At 46.1% G+C, this 18,007-nt stretch overlaps 1 protein-coding gene across 6 annotated transcripts; it reads right to left on the bottom strand.

Annotated features, from left to right (window-relative positions):
• Window positions 1-2,621: 2,621 nt before the first annotated feature.
• LOC4811770 (solute carrier family 25 member 46-like) lies at window positions 2,622-4,471 on the bottom strand. Of its 6 annotated transcripts, none has more exons than XM_033383008.1 (5): window positions 4,304-4,470; window positions 4,187-4,238; window positions 3,918-4,050; window positions 3,529-3,868; window positions 2,622-3,478 (listed from the first exon to the last, which is right to left on the bottom strand). In XM_033383008.1, exons 1-5 carry the CDS (start codon window positions 4,327-4,329, stop codon window positions 2,713-2,715), a joined length of 1,317 nt encoding a protein of 438 aa, XP_033238899.1. In that variant the 5' UTR covers window positions 4,330-4,470; the 3' UTR covers window positions 2,622-2,712. The 6 variants fall into 6 exon arrangements, with proteins under 6 accessions (XP_033238899.1, XP_033238901.1, XP_033238904.1 ...); XM_033383010.1 differs by having other exon boundaries at window positions 4,328-4,469; XM_033383013.1 differs by having other exon boundaries at window positions 3,918-3,986; window positions 4,187-4,471.
• Window positions 4,472-18,007: the final 13,536 nt, after the last annotated feature.

Below are 18,007 nucleotides of genomic sequence, written 5' to 3'. Positions count from 1 at the left end.
TGAAGCTTTTAGACATTGTAGCACAATGTTGTAAAACAGATTAAGTTTTAAAAGATGTTTCTTTCAAATGCAGTTAATTTCATGAAGATATTTGTATTTGTTCATAAGTTATTAATTTAGCAAGCTGAAACGGCGGAATGCCCCACTGTGCGACGCCTGCGATAAGGCGCTCGATAAATCCTGCAACTCTGGCAAAAGCAGAGGCCGAAAGAAACATGAATGATGGAGTCCGAAACTCGAGGAGCTCCGGAAAGCCTTACGGAGACTTCAATAGGCTCAATATCGTCGAGTTCAATGACTGTAAATGACTGCCGCAGTTCTCTGCATGAGATCGCAGAGCAGTTAAATCTCTTCTTTATATGGGTCCCCGGGCACATGGACATCGAGAGGAACGACACCGCCGACGAGCTAGCCAGGCTGGGTATTACGATTCCTCTGTTATCGGAGAGGGAGAAAGTAGCGATGCCTTTGGCTACGTGCAGGCTTCTCACGCACGAATTTTTCGAGCAAAATGCAAGCATGAGATGGCAGCAAACCGTTTCCTGTAAAGTCTCGATATTGATATGACCATATCGATCGAAGAAGCGCTCAGCCGAGCTGTATAGGCTCAGCAGAGCACAGTGCTCTGCAGTTACTTGAGCCATCACGGCACACGGCAGATTGGCACTCATGGCTCTAGACTGTTAATCCTTCATAATGACTTCTGCAGGAGTTGTCGCGACGAGGAAGAATCAGTATCCCACTTCTTCCGCCATTGCCCGCCCCTTGGAAATCGTCGTCTTCGGCTTCTCGGGGCCGCTTTCCTCACGGATATTTGGAAACTGTCCGAAATCAAACCTTGTCTAAATTCATTCAAGCCTCCGGATGGGACTGCCCCTAATATGCAACAGCTTACTCTCCTAGCTTTTAGGAATTGAGAAGGGACACACGCCCATGTGGCATCACAATGGACATTTCTTTTTAAAGGTCCTATTGAGCTTGGAGGGGTTTAATCGCCCTCCTAGGCTACCGCCTTAACCTAACCCAACATTTGCCGTAACCTTTCACTCTCTCCCTATTATCCAAATCAAAAAAACTGTTTATTCTCTCTCGCTCTTCAAACTTTCTGAGCAAAAGCGCTCCTTGTTTGGTAGCTATAGCTATAACCGCTCTTCTCCTGCTCTCTTTTTTTTGGTTTAAAAAACCAATACGATCGGCTCCTAGCCATGGAAGCTCAGTTTAGAGGTTTGAAACTGCTGAATGAGTCTCCGAGGCGCAAAAGGGTCAACCCGCGCGATCTGGAAATGCCAACAGTCACTCAGCCGCTCGCCGCCGAAAAACTGACTCCGACCACTCCAAGTGTGCAGCAGTTGATCTCGTTTGCCACTCCAAGGGCAACGACAACTGCTGTGATGCAGATTCGGTAGCCCAATTCATCGCCTCGGAGAATGTGCAGCCAAGTACGTCTGTAGCGTCCGTGTCCGTGGTGTCCGCAAGTTCGCTAGTTGTCCCGTCTATCCCGATCCCACCAGTAAATAGACATTCCGGACCTCCGGATATTGCCACCACGGGTACTAGGCCAGTGGTGACTAAGCCACTGGTGGGAGTCCCACCAAAACGACAAGTTTTTGTTTCACGGCTGGCCCCTGACCTCACATCTAATGATGTAATTGCTTTTATTCAAAGCAAAATAAAAGCCGTGGGGTTAAATTTTGGCCGGAGCAATTGGTGGTGAAGGAGTTTAAGGCTAAGAAGAAGAATAGGCCCCCCATATCCCTTCCAAATCTTTCCAGTGTGCCACCCTCAACCTCAACTTCCTCTTCCTCAACTTCCCGTCTTGCTCCAACCTTTCCAAAAAACGAACTTCTCTTTTAGTAACCTATCAGAATGTAAGAGGCTTGCGTAGTAAACTCAGCATTCTTTTCCGGGATAGTGTTGCATTGGCTTCCCACGTTATTGTGTTTACTGAAACCTGGTTAAAGCCGGAAATTCTTAGTTCCGAGATTTTGGCAGGTCGGTACACAACTTTTAGAAAGGACCGTTCGTCTCGACGTGCAGGAGGGGTTCTGCTTGCAATGGACTATAATTTCATGTCGGAACACTTCACAGTCCAAGTTCAACAGCAACTGGAATTCCTGAAAACTGATTCTTCGCTATATTTATTACTTTCTCGTATATACCACCTTCTTCGGATTTCTCAATTTTTGAGCAGCACTTGTCCGCTTTAACCGCTGTTTCTTCTTCGCTATCAGATAAAGATCATGGTGTTCTTGGTTAGTTCAACTTGCCAGGAACTATTCGGTCTTCGGTAAACGAGTCTAGTAACCTAGTGTCCATGTCAAGACATGACTTTGTTGACGGCGTGCTTGACCTGTTCCTGTCTAAAGTCGGGCCGATTGCTTGATCTGTGCTTTGTATCGGATCATGCTTTGTTGTTAACCCGAGCCCGTCCGATCACTATACCTGAAGACGCCTACCATCTTACTTTCGAAGTGTCGCTAGATATAGGACCACCTGTATTGGATAGGTCGAGTAGGCTGTATAAAATGCCTTTTAAAGGCGGAAATTTATTGTATTCGGTGTCCCCTCTAACTTCATTTTTGAAAAATCAGTTTATCCACCATACAAAAATTAGACACATATAGATTCATCAAGATACAAATATATACTATATGTATAGACTCTTATTATCCATAGATAACTCTGTAAACAACTGTATTGTATTGGTAATAACTACTTCAAAGAATTCTGTCCTACACTGTGCATGTCCAACTCAGTACTTGAAATACTTGACGATATGGTCGTTGAACTGGACTTTCCAGCAACACAGTCAAGATTGTAATACTGTACAATGCATGGTGGTGGTCGATTTGAGATCACCTCTGTGATTTTGGTGACAATCCATTGGGCCATCTTTATTACTGCAATGTGTACGGAAAATTGCAGGATCATAGCCCCAAAGCCCTTGTAAAGTCCGGCAAATCCTTCCGAAATTATAGTTGTACGATAGCAGTCGACAGCTCCTTGGTAGTTTGTCAAAATGGGAACCACTGCGTAGCCATTGTCCAAGTTGTCGATTATAGTACGCGTGCCTTGTAGCTGAAGTCTATGTAAAATCGTTTCAAAGGGAAAGAATATTAATTCGGTAGTAAGCGTGGCGATAAGATTTCCATAAATCTCCGAATTTCGCTGCTCAAGCGTGTCAGCGTGTGAGTCACAATTTTCTTGTACAAGCGATTGTCGGCGGAGCATTATGCGTGAGGCCACGCCACGTATTACTAAATTGAATAAATACTTTGTGACGCCCAACGATGCACTAGGCCCAATCAACGCCCAAGCAGGGAGCATTCTACCCCTTTGCGGATAACTCCAGAAGAAAAGTCGAAGACTGCCCTCACGAAACACATCAAAAAGTCCAGGCTTTTCGCTCGCTATATCGCTTTGCACAGTCTCCACCAGAGAGGCGGCATGGAAAGGAACAACCAGTCCTATGCTTATGCTAAAAAAAAAAGTTAGTGTTTTTAAAGTACATACATGGCGTCGACGTACCACTTAAGGAGAACATGTTGGCCAAAGCGCTTAAGCGTTGTCTGACTATTTACGTCTTTGGGCCAACTAGTAAGCTTTGAGATGGCATCGTCCACGGCTAAGCTCAATCCTCGCACCAGGAGACAGCTTCCAAGGCCCTTCCAAAGCGTCGTTAACCCCTGCCGCCTGTGCAAATGAACAATGCTTGGCAGTAGCGTAAACGGATGCAAGTGAAAACGCTTCGAAGCATTATAAACCTGACACTGCCGACGTAATACAATAAATGGATGGCTCAGAAGGTTTTCTGTGACCAGTGAAATCCATTGAACTCCAAAGACGAGGTACTTCCGCAATGATGTGTCTAATAAATGTATATTCAGATTAAACGAAGGCAGGATCAAATCACTTACCATCCTCTTGGTTATTCATGTATTTGTCAAGATCCTTCTGTTCCTTTAGTGGCAATGTTAATTCGAGCTCTGAATTGATATATCGAATTTTAGTAGTGGCATCTTGATCTGCGTTTATGTTATCTACAATGGACTTTTCGCGGTAATCAATACTACATACATATGTCAACCAAATCACAGAGGTTTATATAATTAAATTAATTCAAGCTATACATGTTTCCTGGTACCCAAACTTTGTTGGGACCACAGATTGTGTATACACCGTTTACCTGTTTTTTTCTTTGCATCTGATCTTCTAACTGTCCTTGCTTTGCTACAAACCTGGACGAGGTAACGACCCATTTATTAATTGTGATATATGTATATATTTTCAGTTTAAAATTTACGTGGAATAACTATTTATGCCTGACATGATTGGTTTAATGTATACTGATGGCTTATTGTGTGACTGCTATCCCAAATGTGTTTAAGATTTTCTTGTACCGACAGGAATGTGGCTAAAAACAATCCATCTATATAATATTTAGAGGAGAGGTGTCATTGCATTCAAAAATCGATACACATTCTTTAATAATGGTACTCCAACATCGGTTCTTAATTTGATTTAATCTTGTAAATCTGATATTTAACCACTTTCTTGTATAAAATATTCTCATCATCCACGTCTGTTTTCTGTATTCAAACCGATGATGGACAGCGACTTATCGATAATTTACGCGCAAATACTATTTGTCGGCCAGGCCGGGTTCCCTTTTATTGGAATATCACAGTTTCATTAAGGCATTCATTCAGGTCTGCTCATGAATTATTATTATCTATTTAATTAATTTTAGTTGAGATCCGGAATTAAAACCCATTCTTAAAAATTGGGGATATAAAATTAAGTTTCTGCACACTGAGCACATTCCTCGAGAAGGGTGTGTTTTTTTGACAGATGTGAAACACCGATTCCAACTTGCCCTATCCACCATCCCTTAAAAAAACAGCTGATGACAATTACTATACCAAATCAATTAATTATACCAAAGTTTTTGTCTGAATTGTATTATATCAAAAGTTTTAATGTATAAATTGGCGGTTTTAGCGGCTATAATAAAACTATTCATATAATTACTCTCTGGAATCCATTAAAATTTGCAGGGGCTCTGTTTGGAATTTGTTTTTTTTGGCCTTGGCTGCTCGCAATTTACAGGAGTATCTCTTGCTTGGTTTTCCGGTGCTTCTTCTGTAATTTCTGCTACTCTTTCCAGAACTCCAGCCTTTCCCGATCAATCTACAGAAGGTTTTCAAGCTTTGGAGCTTCCGTGGTGAAGATAGGCCTTCATTGTATCCATCCTTCTCGACATCAACGGAATCTTTCAGGCTCCCAGCGAATCCGCAATCGTATCAGGGAAAATGCTTATAAAGAAAATTTTCTACCTCCGCACTTTAACCTATGTGTATTTATTTTTTATATGGCTCCAAAATAAAATATAAATGAACACATACACATATATATTAACTAAACTCACCACCACCACCGCTTTGCCACCGTAGGTAAGCTAGACTAAGAGATTATCTTGCGAAAGATAATGGGGAAGATGGGGAAGCACTGACACAAACGAAAGGGGTGAGTACCTTTTCAGTTACTTACTGACCACTCAGATGGTCTTATTAAACCGGGGTAGTGATCCCACCTTTATCATTAAAAACCGCAAGGAGGTCCTGGACCTCACGCTTGCCTCTCATGAGATACAGCGTAACATTGTATCCTGGAGGGTCCTGGAAGAGCACTCCTTCTCGGACCTTAGGTACATGAAAAATGTGGCAAGAACAGAGGCCGGAAGAAACCTGAATGGTGGAATCCGAAACTGTGGGAACTCCGGAAAGCCTCACGGAGACTCTTCAATAAAGCTAAGGCCAGTCTGTCAACGTACAACAAAGAACATCGGAAAGCCAAACGCGCCTCCTGGCGTAAGTTGTGTAGTGAAATCAAGAACAAATCAGAAGCTTCACGCCTGCGCAGAGTTCTCTCAAAGACAACATCCACCTTGGGCTACTTGAAGAACGCCGACAAGTCTTGGACTACGTCCAGCGATGAGTCGCTAAATCTCCTCCTAAATACTCACTTTCCTGGCTGCAATGAAAACAGACCCAACAAATTCGCGCCTCCTTCTTTCCTTCGGCTCCTCCTTCAAATGCCATCATGATCCTGCTAAGCCTATCGACTTATCTTCTGAAGGGCGTGTATTCCGCCCAGTCTGATCTCAGACTTCCAGCATGCCTATCGGAAGGGAAGATCCACCGTAACGGCCCTACACTCGATCACATCGATCATCGAAGCGTTCCTTAACTTTAAGGCGTTTACCCTGGTAGCCTTCCTCGACATAGAAGGCGCCTTTTATAATATCTTTCCGACCACCATCACATGCGCACTGACGGATCTGGGGGTTGACTCCCGGACGCTGAGCCTGATCGATCAGAGACTACAATGCAGGACGGTGGAGGCATCACTGGGAACGTCAACGTGTACCAGATTTGTCAGAAGAGGCACACCGCAGGGCCTCTCGCCCCTCCTATGGAACGTGCCAGTGAACGCACTGCTGCGTGCGATAGAGGGGGGTGGCTGCCGTGTGGTGGCGTATGCGGACGATGTTGCTATAGCACTCTTCGGAAAATTTCCGAACTGGTGCTTTTCACTAGGAAGTACAAAGTTCCGGTACTGTTTCCCCCTAGACTATGTGGGGAAGCGCTAGTTTTGAGCAGCAACGCCAAGTATCTTGGCCTAATCCTCGACAGAAAGCTCCATTGGAAACTGAGCATAGAGGATAGAGTAAAGAAGGCCACAGTGGCCCTTTACACATGCCGGAAAGCCATCGGACTAAGATAGGGAATGATCCCGTATATATGTTGTTCGGAGGCTATAGACCGCCATCATGCGACCAATCATGCTCTATGGAGTGGTGGTATGATGGCCAGCCCTAAAAAAAAGAAATTGTCTTCACAGACTCAGTAGAGTTCAACGCATGGCAGAGCTATGCAAAACTGGCGGGCTACGCACTACTCTAGGGGAAGCCCTGGATACCGTACTGGGCCTCCTCCCTGTAGATCTCATGGGTGAGACAGTGGCAAGCCAAACTGTGGAAAGCATCCGTGGTTGGGCAGTCGGGAATCCTGATGAGACTCCCGCAATTACCAGAGAGGACAGATTAATGTATCCCTAGTGATCACCTCTTGATGCCTTTCTAGGTATCAATCCCACCTAGTGGGGACTGGGAGATGGGCGAACCAGGACCTACAAGTGCTGTCCACTTCTACACTGATGGCTCAAAGTTAGTCTGGAGTCTACTGTAGCGAGCTGAACATCAGTCATTGCTTCAGGCTCCCGGATCACGGTAGTATGGTCCAAGCGGAGGTTGTGGCCATCAAGGAGGCCATTTCTATCGTCTCCAAACTACTTCTTGACAGGCACTTAGTGTACATCTTCTCGGACAGCCAAGCAGCTATTCAAGCTCTAGGCTCAATATCGTCGAACTCAACGATTGTAAATGACTGCCGCAGGTCCCTGCACGAGATCGCAGAGCAGTTAGCTCTCTTCCTTATATGGGTCCCGGCCACATGTACATCGGTGGGAACGACTCCGCCGATGATCTAGCCAGGCAGGCTACTACGATTCCTCTCCTATCGAAGAGGGAGCAAGTAGCGATGCCTTTGGCTACGTATGGAAGAGGAAGAGGAGGAATCGGTCCTGCACTGCTTCTGGCACTGCCCAGCCCTTGGAAATTGTCGTCGTCGTATTCTCGGGGCCGCTTTCCTCACGGACATTTCGGATCTGTAGGAAATTAAACCAGGGACCTTGTCCACATTTATCCAAGCCTCCGGATGGGACTGCCTTTAACCTGTAGTAGTCTACTGTCACGGTTCAGGCAACGAGAAGGGGCACATGCCCATGCGGCAACACAATGGACCTCCTATAGGTCCTTATAGCTTGGGTGGGCGGGGGTTTTTTTGTAGCCAAAACTGGGCATCAGTTGAGACGCAATGTTGAATGTTCGTAGTCTTCTGGGCAACGACGCACAGTGGGGAATCAGACGAAAATATGTGGCAAAAGTCGAGCGCTTTGGATAAAATGAATACACTCATCTAATAGAGAATTTTCCAGACCTTTTAATAATCAAATTTTCAGATCAATCGGACTTATAGATTCGAATTTGAATGTTGAAAATTGTTTCAGAGTGCACAAATATATTTAACTGGCGAAAATCCTCTAGCTGAACCCTCAACGAGTGTCCCGACTGGGAAATGAACCCTGCACGGAGAAAGAAATCCTTCTTCGCTTGCCGAAACTAGGCTCCAGCTCCCTGCGTAGGGAAGGGCCGAGGCGTTCCAAAGAGGGGATGAAGGCGAAAGCGCAATACAAAGCGGCCCTCAACATCAAAAGCCGGCTTCAAGGAAAGGCTGACATCTCCCAGGAAGAGAAAGTCAAGCTAGCCTGGGCCGAGCAGCGAGTATAGGAGGGCCGACTACATTACGCACAGATGAGGGCGTCGAACGGCGAATTTTCCAATAAGGTGGAGGAGATGTTGTCCACCAAGAGCGACGCTCGACGCCATCAAAGACACTCCGCGAGCAAGCGGCAAAAGCGAAGGTCAGTGACGTGACCAAACGACATCTGATCGTGGCACTCATCGACCGCAGCGAGGAGAATGGCAATATGACAGCGGCACAGTGGAAGCTGGTGCAGGAAAGTCACGCACTGTTTGCGCACATGGAGGAAGTTCCGCAGCCCCAATGCCCTCTTTCGATGGTGCTGGGTGGCTAAATGGGATTAAAATCCTAAAGTGCAACGACGACTTAACCCTAAGGTGGCTGACGCGCACGGTCTGCCAACTGGAGGCGATGTGGGAGGGGGCCAAGCTGGAGGTTATTTATTTAAGTATATATATTTTTTTTCTTATATCGTATATTTGGATACATTATTTTAGTTGTAATAAAGTCGAGAACCGACGGCGTTTACATAATTTGTATAATTTATAATCAACCTGCTTAAGTTAAGGAAATAAATGTGCAATTATATTATTGTATATAGTTATATAGTATAATTATATTATTGTAATATTTTATATTTTGTGGTATAAATCAAACAAATAACACCTTTTATATTATTTCCCGCGCCCCAGTGTACCATACCTCCACCCCCTGCCCTTTCTTAATTTATTTTGTGTCGGTAGGTCAGTTCATAAAAAGACCCAAAACAAGAACCAAGTTAAGTACGTGAGAATGCATGTGCACCCATATATTAAAACACGCTGGCAGCAAAAAATCTGAAAAAGAGAAAACCATACAATCACATATTTTTGTCAAAACATATTGCGTGTGTACTAACACATGCAAAGATGTTCTCTCTGCGTTCTCTCTCTAATGACGCGACAGTACCCGAATGCCATAGCCGAAGTCTCTTTGGTGCCCAGACCAAAACCCGTGTGTGACGCTTTCGTAGTATGAACTGGCACATCTATGTATATACTGTATGGTTACCCTGCAGTACCGGTTATCGATAGCTCAGCTGCTGACACGTCGATGACCGCGTCACTACACCCGATGACATAGTTGATGACCGGCCATACGCTAGGCTGTTCACTTTAACATGGAGATGTCCTAGGGCATAATCGATGATATTGTCATCGAGCATTGCAGAAAAATCATGTTTTTCCCGAAAAATCATGCAGTTAGGTTAGGTTAGGTTCAGGCGGTAGCCTGGGAGAGTGATGAAACCCTCCCAAGCTCACTTGGACCTGTAGAAGGTCCGTTGTGGTGCCGCATGGGCGTGTGCCCCTTCCCAGTGCCTAAAAAAACCGTGGAGAAACAGGCTGTTGCAAATTAAGGGCAGTCCCATCCGGAGGCTTGGATGAATCTGGACAAGGTCCCCGGTTTGATTTCGGACAGTTCCGAAATGTCTGTGAGGAAAGCAGCCCCGAGAAAACGAAGACGACGATTTCCAAGGGCCGGGCAGTGGCAGAAGAAGTGGGGACCGATTCCTCCTCTTCCTCGTCGCGACAACTCCTGCAGAAGTCGTTATGAGGGATTAACAGTCTGGAGGCATGAGTGCCGATCTGCCAGTGTCCCGTAATGGCTCGAGTAACTGCAGAGCACTGTGCTCTGCTGAGCCTATACAGCTCGGCTGAGCGCTTCTTCGATCGATATGGCCATATCAATCTTGAGATTTTACAGGAAACGGTTTGCTGCCATCTCCTATTGGCATTTTGCTCGAACAATTCGTGCGTGAGGAGCCTGCACGTAGCCAGAGGCATCGCTACCTGCTTCCTCTCCATAAGGAGAGGAATTGTAGTACCCTGCCTTGCTAGCTCGTCGGCGGCGTCGTTCCCCTCGATGTCCCTGTGGACTGGGACCCATATAAGGAAGAGGTCTAACTGCCTAATTGAGCCTAGAGCTTTAATAGCTGCTTGGCTGTCCGACAAAACGCACACTAAGTGCGTGTCTAGAAGTAGTTTGGAGACGATGGAAATGGCCTCCTTGATGGCTACAACCTCCGCTTGGAACACACTGCAATGGTCCGGGAGCCTGAAGCAATGACTGATGTTCAGCTCGCTGCAGTAGACTCCGCCTCCCACGCGGCCGTCTAACTTTGAGCCATCAGTGTAGAAGTGAACGGCATTTGCGGGTCCTGGTTCGCCCATCTCCCAGTCCTCCCTAAGTGGGATTGATACCTGGAAAGGCGTCGAGAGGTGATCACTAGGGACACAATAATCTTGCCTCTCTGGTAATTGCGGGTGTCTCGTCAGGATTCCCGAGTGCCCAACCGCGGACGCTTTCCACAGTCTGGCTTCTCTCATTCTGAATGCGGAAAGTGTTGCCACTTTCTTTCCCATGAGATCTATGGGGAGGAGGTCCAGCACAGTATCCAGGGCTTCCCCTGGAGTAGTGCGTAGCCCGCCAGTTATGCATAGCTCTGCCATGCGTTGAACTCTGCTGAGTTTGTTGAGGTATGTCCTTTTTTCTAAGGCTGGCCGCTTCATAGAGCATGATCGGTCGTATGATGGTGGTGTAAAGCCACCCAACTATATAGGGGGTCATTCCCCATCTTAGTCCGATGACTTTCCTACAAGTATAGAGGGCTACTGTGGCCTTCTTTACTCTATCCTCTATGCTCAATTTCCAATCGAGCTTTCTATCGAGGATTAGACCAAGATACTTGGCGTTGTTGCTGAAGACTAGCGCTTCCCCACATAGTCTTGGGGGAATCAGTGCCGGAACTTTGTACTTCCTAGTGAAGAGCACCAGTTCCGTTTTAGACGGGTTGACGCCTAACCCGCATTTGTCTGCCCATTTCGACATTTTCGTGAGAGTACTTGTCATGCACTCACACAACGTCTGCGGAAATTTTCCGAAGAGTGCTATAGCAACATCGTCCGCATACGCCACCACACGGCAGCCACCCCCCTCTTTCGCACGCAGCAGTGCGTTCACTGCCACGTTCCATAGGTGGGACGAGAGGACTCCGCCCTGCGGGGTGCCTCTACTGACAAATCTGGTGGACGTTGACGTCCCCAGTGATGCCTCAACCGTCCTGCATTGTAGCATCTGATCGATCAGGCTCACCGTCCGGGAGTCAACCCCCAGGTCCGTCAGTGCACCCGTGATGGCGGTCGGGAGGATGTTATTAAAGGCGCCTTCTATGTCGAGGAAGGCTACCAGGGTGTACTCCTTACAGTTGAGGGACGCTTCTATGATCGATGTGATCGTGTGTAGGGCCGTTTCGGTGGATCTTCCTTTCCGATAGGCATGCTGGGAGTCTGCGAATAGACTAGGCGGAATATTTACCGTGAGATGCATCCCCAAAAGCCGTTCCATCGTCTTCAGAAGGAAGGACGATAGACTTATGGGTCTGAAATCTTTGGGGGCAGTGTGCGAGGGCTTGCCTGCCTTGGTGATGAAGACGACTTTGGTATGAAGCCAGGTTTCCGGGATATATCCATGGGAGAAGATTCTCTCGTATATCCTTTTGAGCCAATTAGTGGCTTTTTGTCCAGCGTGAATCAGTTGGGCAGGGATGATGCCATCTGGTCCCGCGGATTTGTATGGTTTGAAGCTTTTTATTGCCCAGGAAATGTTCTCCTGGCTTAGCAGGTTCATGATAACACTTGAGGCAACGGAGGGAGCCGCGATGTAGTGTAGTCTGTTTTCATCGCAGCCGGGAAAGTGGATGTTAAGGAGAAGATTTAGCGACTCATTGCTGGACGTTGTCCATGATTGGTCGGCATTCTTCAGGTAGCCCAGAGTGGGTGTAGTCTTCGAGAGAAGACTTTTTCGCGCAAGCGCGAGGCTTCCGAGTTATTCTCAATGTCGCTACAGAACTTACGCCATGAGGCGCGTTTGGCTTTCCTCAGTTCTTTATTGTAAACTGACAGACTGGCCTTGTAATCGGCCCAGTTCTGCTCAGCGTTTTCAGCCTTAGCTTTATTGAAGAGTCTTCGGGAGGCTTTCCGGAGTTCCCTCAGTTCCGGATTCCACCATTCAGGTTTCTTCCGGCCTCTGCTCTTGCTAGAGGGGCAGGATTTATCGAGCGCTTCATTGCAGGCGTCGGAAAATAGTTTAACAAGATAAGTCGTGGGTTCCCTGGAAATCTCCTCCTCAGGTGGATTTTAAGGGAGAACACGACAGAGGTGGTCTGAGTACCGAGCCCAGTTTGTCCGCCTAAGGTTCCAAAATTGAGCTTGTCTCGGTAGTGAAAAAGAGAATACGGTTTCCACGTACCTGTAGTCCGAGAAGGAGTGCTCTTCCAGGACTCTCCAGGATACGATGTTCCCATGTAACTCATGAGAGGCAAGTGTGAGGTCCAGGACCTCCTTGCGGTTTTTAATAATGAAGGTGGGATCACTCCCCCTATTTAAAAGGACCATCTGAGTGGTCAGTAAATAGTTGAAAAGGCAATCACCCCTTTCGTTGGTGTCAGTGCTTCCCCACGGGCAGTGGTGTGCATTGGCGTCGCACCCTACGATTAGGCCGGTATCCTTGGCCTCGCAGTCTGTGATTAGCGCCCTGAGCGCCTGTGCAGGGGGGTCTGGTTGGTCGTGACCCATGTACGTGGAGCAGATTCTCAGTGAGCACCCCTGGCCTTCGAGGCTCACTGCTGTTTGGTCTTCATTACTGAAATTTGGGAGCAAAAATAAGTGCAAATCTCTTTTTGCAAGGATGCAGGTCCGAGTTTTACCTGCGGAGTCAGCTACGTATAGCTGACTGCAGGAGTATCAGTCAGTAGTCCTCAGACCAGAGACCCTGTTTCCGAGAATCCATGGCTCCTGAATGAGCACTATGTCGGCTCCACCCTTGGCTAGGTGGAGCAAGAGAGCAGCGCATGCTGCCTTACAATGGTGGAGGTTTATCTGCAGGAGTATCAGTGACATTCCTGATGTTCACCTCCACCATTGTCCTGTCGTGGTCGCTCTCCGAAGAGTCCAACGCCTCCCCGACCCCGATGTGCTTGAGATCCCTAGTGAGATCGCTCACGTCTGACATGTAGCCGTCTAGGATGTCATCCGACACCACTGATGCCACGTCTGACACCGCAGGCTTGATCTCCATACTAGGGATCTCCGGGGGCTCCAGGTCTGGCTTGGCCACCTTCCAATCAGCTGTGGGAAGGTGGGGGTTGCAGACCTGCAGAATCCGGAGAATCTTATCCGGCTCTGCAGGCTTCGCCGAGACCCACGCTCTGGCCCTCGGCTTGCTGGGGATGTCCTCCCACTTCACGGCCTCCAGCTGGGCTCCTGGGTAGACCTCCTTGAGCGACGCTACCGCCTTCGCGTAGAGGGCCGCCGAGCGAGCATCTTGGCAGGCGATGGCTTTCACCCTACCTTGGTGCCACCCGGCGTCCTCACACTTGGGCGGTGGTCCTCCATTCTCCTCCAACTCCTGGAGGAAACGGTCTTGGAGCTCGTTTTCCACGAGATGCCACTTGTCCCTAGGGATCTGCCCGTCTTTAGAGCCCCTGTCTAGGACTCCAATCAGGGTTTTTCCCCTCGCCACCTCGGCAAACGAGCGGTTGCTCAGTGTTTTCGTCCTCTTGGCCTGTTGGACTTGTGTGGCGGTGTCCTCCGCCGAGCGTAGGAGGCGCTGCCTGCCGGGGTTGTCAAGGGGTTCCCGGTCCCAAGGGGTCCGCCAGCCGCGATATCGCTCTGCATGGTCGCCCTTGGGGCCCCCCGACGTGGATTGGCCCGATTGGCTTTTCGGTCCTCTCCTCACAGCGCCTGCTGCCTCGAGACGGTGGACCGACTTAGTCTCCTTCCCCGTCTTTTTGGGCACTGGTTTCCCAGATGCGTTTGTAGAGGGATGGTCTTTTCCCTCCGGCACTTTAGGAGGAGTGCCGTGCTCCTTTGCGGTATTTTTTTTTTTTAATATTTAAATTTGGCATATTTGATCCCACGAGTAGGCGGGAAGGGGTTAGTCGCCCGGGGCATAGCCCGAGTGCCCCGAGTGCCTTATTAAAACTGGAGGTCGGCAGGTATCCAGAGTCCGCATATAAGTGACCGAGCACCCCCTCGGCCATGCATCCCTCGGCATATGACAGTGTCACCTTGGATTGGGATTATTTCACTGAGAGTTTTCTTCTCTCCGCCCGACTACAATTAGCCAACATTCTGGCGGAGACATTACCGTACCAGGAGCTGTTTCCAGCCGCCCTCACGGGGAGAGTATAGTCGCACTTCCGCCGGTGTGTACAGTTACGGCGGGTGCCGGTTCGCTCGTGCCCACCTGTATCCTATGACGCGGAGCACAGTCGCCTTGGATCCAGGGCAAGCCATGAACCCGAGGCGCCTGTGCCCCGTTCCGAGTCTACAGTTGTGACGAGCCGACCCGACATCCGTTTATCCCCCTATAGCACCCGACGGCTGACGGCCAACGGCCAATCATGCAGTTAATAAGTAATGATTTTTCACGAAAAATCATGCATTTAATATAAACGAGGGGGAACGTTGTGAGTTTCTGCGGAGACCGCAACTCTATATTTATTCCCGATACTTAGTCAGTAAAGCTCTCCTCCGGCAGACGCCGCTAATATTAAACGACATTAAAATATTAAAATAATCCGATCTGATCCAGATTCAGCAACCGGATAGATATGGTCATTATCTATGATTCTGCGTTTTTAGTTTTTTCGTATCCTCAATATTGTGGATGCAACAGATTTTCGTTCTTTGTGGGGGCGGAAGGGGGTGGGTCGAAATTTTGAGATATACGTTTTAAAGTGAGAGCTAAGAGGAGTGCGGATACCAAATTTAGTTACTCTAGCCTTAACAGTCTGAGATTTTTGAATATCCCCAGATTTTCGTCCTTTGTGGTAGCGGAAGAGGGTGTGGAGAAAGTTTGAAACAAACTCGTCTCGGTCCGATATATTAGGAGTGTGGATACCATTTATTTATAAATTTAACCTTTTATACAATTGAATTTTTTTATTTAACACGCGCTCAACACATATTATTAATTATTTAAAAACTGCACTTATCTGATATTAATAATAATCACTGATTACTTAATCTCACTTATTAAAACTTCGTTTGACGTTAGCAAAGATCAAAGCAAAAGAGTTCTGTCGACGCAGGCGCAAAGGAGACGAAAAGATAAAACGAAGTTCTCTGCTACTGCGCACGGTCGGCAGAACCGAATTACGTTCGGCACGCGCGGAAAAGAAAGAAACAAAAGAAAAAACAAAGGGTTCGATTTGGCTGGCGTCAACGCCTAGATGACATTGTAGATGACATTCGTCATCGCTCACTGCTGGTACTGCAGGGTAGTGACCGTACGTAACGGTGGTGAGTTTATACCCTTTTAACTTATTTTTGGATTATCTCTTCGAATTATATGCAAATAATGTTGATCTTCTTTATCAACATAAATTTGCCGGTAAATTTTTTCAATATCCGCAGATATTACAAATGGCCATTTACGCCATTTCACCACAATATCGAAGATATCTTTTTGGACTCTTGGTCCAACCCACATGATATCATTTAGACTTTTATTGTTTGTGGTTTGTTTGAGATGCCAAGCTTTTTTGGCACCTATGTATTTCAAAATAAAAAGAGATTTTGGGTTAAACTTTATAATTCGTATTTAATCTTGGTGGCTTAGCGGAATCCGATTGCTTGCTATTGCCAGATGAACTTTATGCGAGATCGATATGCAACCAATGCGGAGAGGGGTTAGCATAGAACTAAAACTATAGACGACGGCGTTAGATCAAAGTGACTGCCGAAGTGGCGGCAGCAGATCAAAGTAGTTGCCGAAGTGGCGGCGGCAGAGAGCCCCTTTAGCGGGAGAGCGCAGCAGCTCTGCAGAAAGTCAATGCTTTATAACATATGTAGGCGGCTCTCTATGCTCATACAATAATAATAATTTTAAAGTTACGGTTATTCTTCAGCGGCTGGCCCGAACATGGTTTTTGCTGAAGCATCGAAAACTACCCTCAGCTTTGTCATTAGACTGGAATCTCTTATGACTCCTTGATTGGGCAAATAATATTTCCCATCATCTTTGGACTCTACCATATGTCGTAAGTTTTTCTATTCCTGCATAAATTTTATGTAATTTTCTTGTAATTTTTTATTATTGCTGAGCTTTGTTTCTAAACTGTAAAATCGCGCCATATCTTGTGGTATTTTAACCACATATGTACCTACCATTTTCATCTCTTCTTGTTGTTTCCAAAAAATGCTTTTCGCAAACATCTTCTTCTACGTCTTTCTTACTGTTTTCCTTAGCTAGAGTTTGCATCCTTATTTCTAGATTGCTCAGAATGCTTTGAATATCAAATTGCATAGCTAAGAAAAATCATCTTTATTTTAGAGCTCATTCTATCACTGATGAACTCAATTTTTCCCTTTCTCATTATACACTTCCCAGTTCAGCTTGATCTATCCTTAGCATGGTTTGCTCTAAATACGTCTTCAGGTTTTCCACTATTCTGTCGATTCCCTCAGATATATATTTTCTATGCTATTTGTAATTTCTGGCTCTATTTCATCCTTCAAAGTTCCAGTCTCAACTGATTGTAACTTTTCTTTTTCTACCTTCCCTTTCGTTAGGGTTTCATTATTTTTGGACTCTACATACTTTTTATGTATGTCCTCTATATTTTTAATGATTTTTTCATACTCTTATAGCAGTCATGATCGACTACTCCATATGTTAACAGTGCAGAATTATTGCCTGTAACTTTGTGCTTAAGGTCCTCTAACCTTTGGATTACATCGCTGGTCAAATGGCCAGCTTCAATCTTCTTAATCTCCTTTGATATCGCGGCTTGAGCCTCTAATAGCTTTATTATTTTTTCCGATAACATCTTACTTTAATTTTTTAACTACTTAAATTAGGCTTAAAAACAAATTGAGATATGAGACTTAGCTGATGAGTTCTGCTTCTGCTGTTGTTTTTACTGCTGCCGCTGAAGTTGCTGTCGCTGCTGCTGGTGTTGCCTCTGCTTAAGTTTCTGCTAATATTGTCGATGCTGCTGATGTCGCTGCAGGTATTGTCACTGCTGCTGATGTCGCTGCTGCTGGGCTCGTTGCAGTTATTGTCGCTGGCACACACAAACCAATTCATTTATATATTTTTTCCCAGTCACAGCTATTTTGGCACTTGTATTTTTTTTTGCAATTGCTGGCCAATAAGAATTTTCGGATGTTTCGGATTATTAATTTTTTATTTCTTTTCGATGTTTCAGCCTCGAAAACGCCACCGTCCCGAAAAATTGTTTTTCTTTTTTCACTTACAATAGATATATGTACATATGTTGCTATCTATTAAAAATACAGCCTGTCCAGCTCATATTTTTCAAAATTATTAATTGAAACTTCCGTTTCATTAACTTTTTTATATACTCTGTTCCTTCCTACAGGAGGGAAATCAGAATTTCGTATTTTGCTAACTTTGGCAGTCAGTGAACTAGACACTTATTCAGTCTCAAAGAAGCTGGTTTAACTCCGTGCTCTAATCACAGGGGGGAAAAAACGGAAAGTCTCGAAGGACCAAAATGTTCAGACCTTAAAAGAAAAGTCTAAAAATTTGCGAGTTGAGTAGTAAATTCAGACTAA

Source organism: Drosophila pseudoobscura, chromosome X, assembly GCF_009870125.1.
Source record: "Drosophila pseudoobscura strain MV-25-SWS-2005 chromosome X, UCI_Dpse_MV25, whole genome shotgun sequence".
NCBI classification, from domain to species: domain Eukaryota; kingdom Metazoa; phylum Arthropoda; class Insecta; order Diptera; family Drosophilidae; genus Drosophila; species Drosophila pseudoobscura.
Note: the sequence above shows the minus strand (reverse complement) of the source record. Positions and strands in the feature narration are given on the sequence as shown.

Excerpts from the sequence above, each read along its gene's own strand:
- LOC4811770 (XM_033383008.1), bottom strand. The coding sequence starts at position 4,329 with ATGTCAGGCATAAATAGTTATTCCAC. Across the intron at positions 4,239-4,303 it reads GGCATAAATAGTTATTCCAC|GTTTGTAGCAAAGCAAGGAC; the intron begins GTAAATTTTAAA and ends TACCTCGTCCAG. Across the intron at positions 3,479-3,528 it reads CAACATGTTCTCCTTAAGTG|CATAAGCATAGGACTGGTTG; the intron begins GTACGTCGACGC and ends TTTTTTTTTTAG.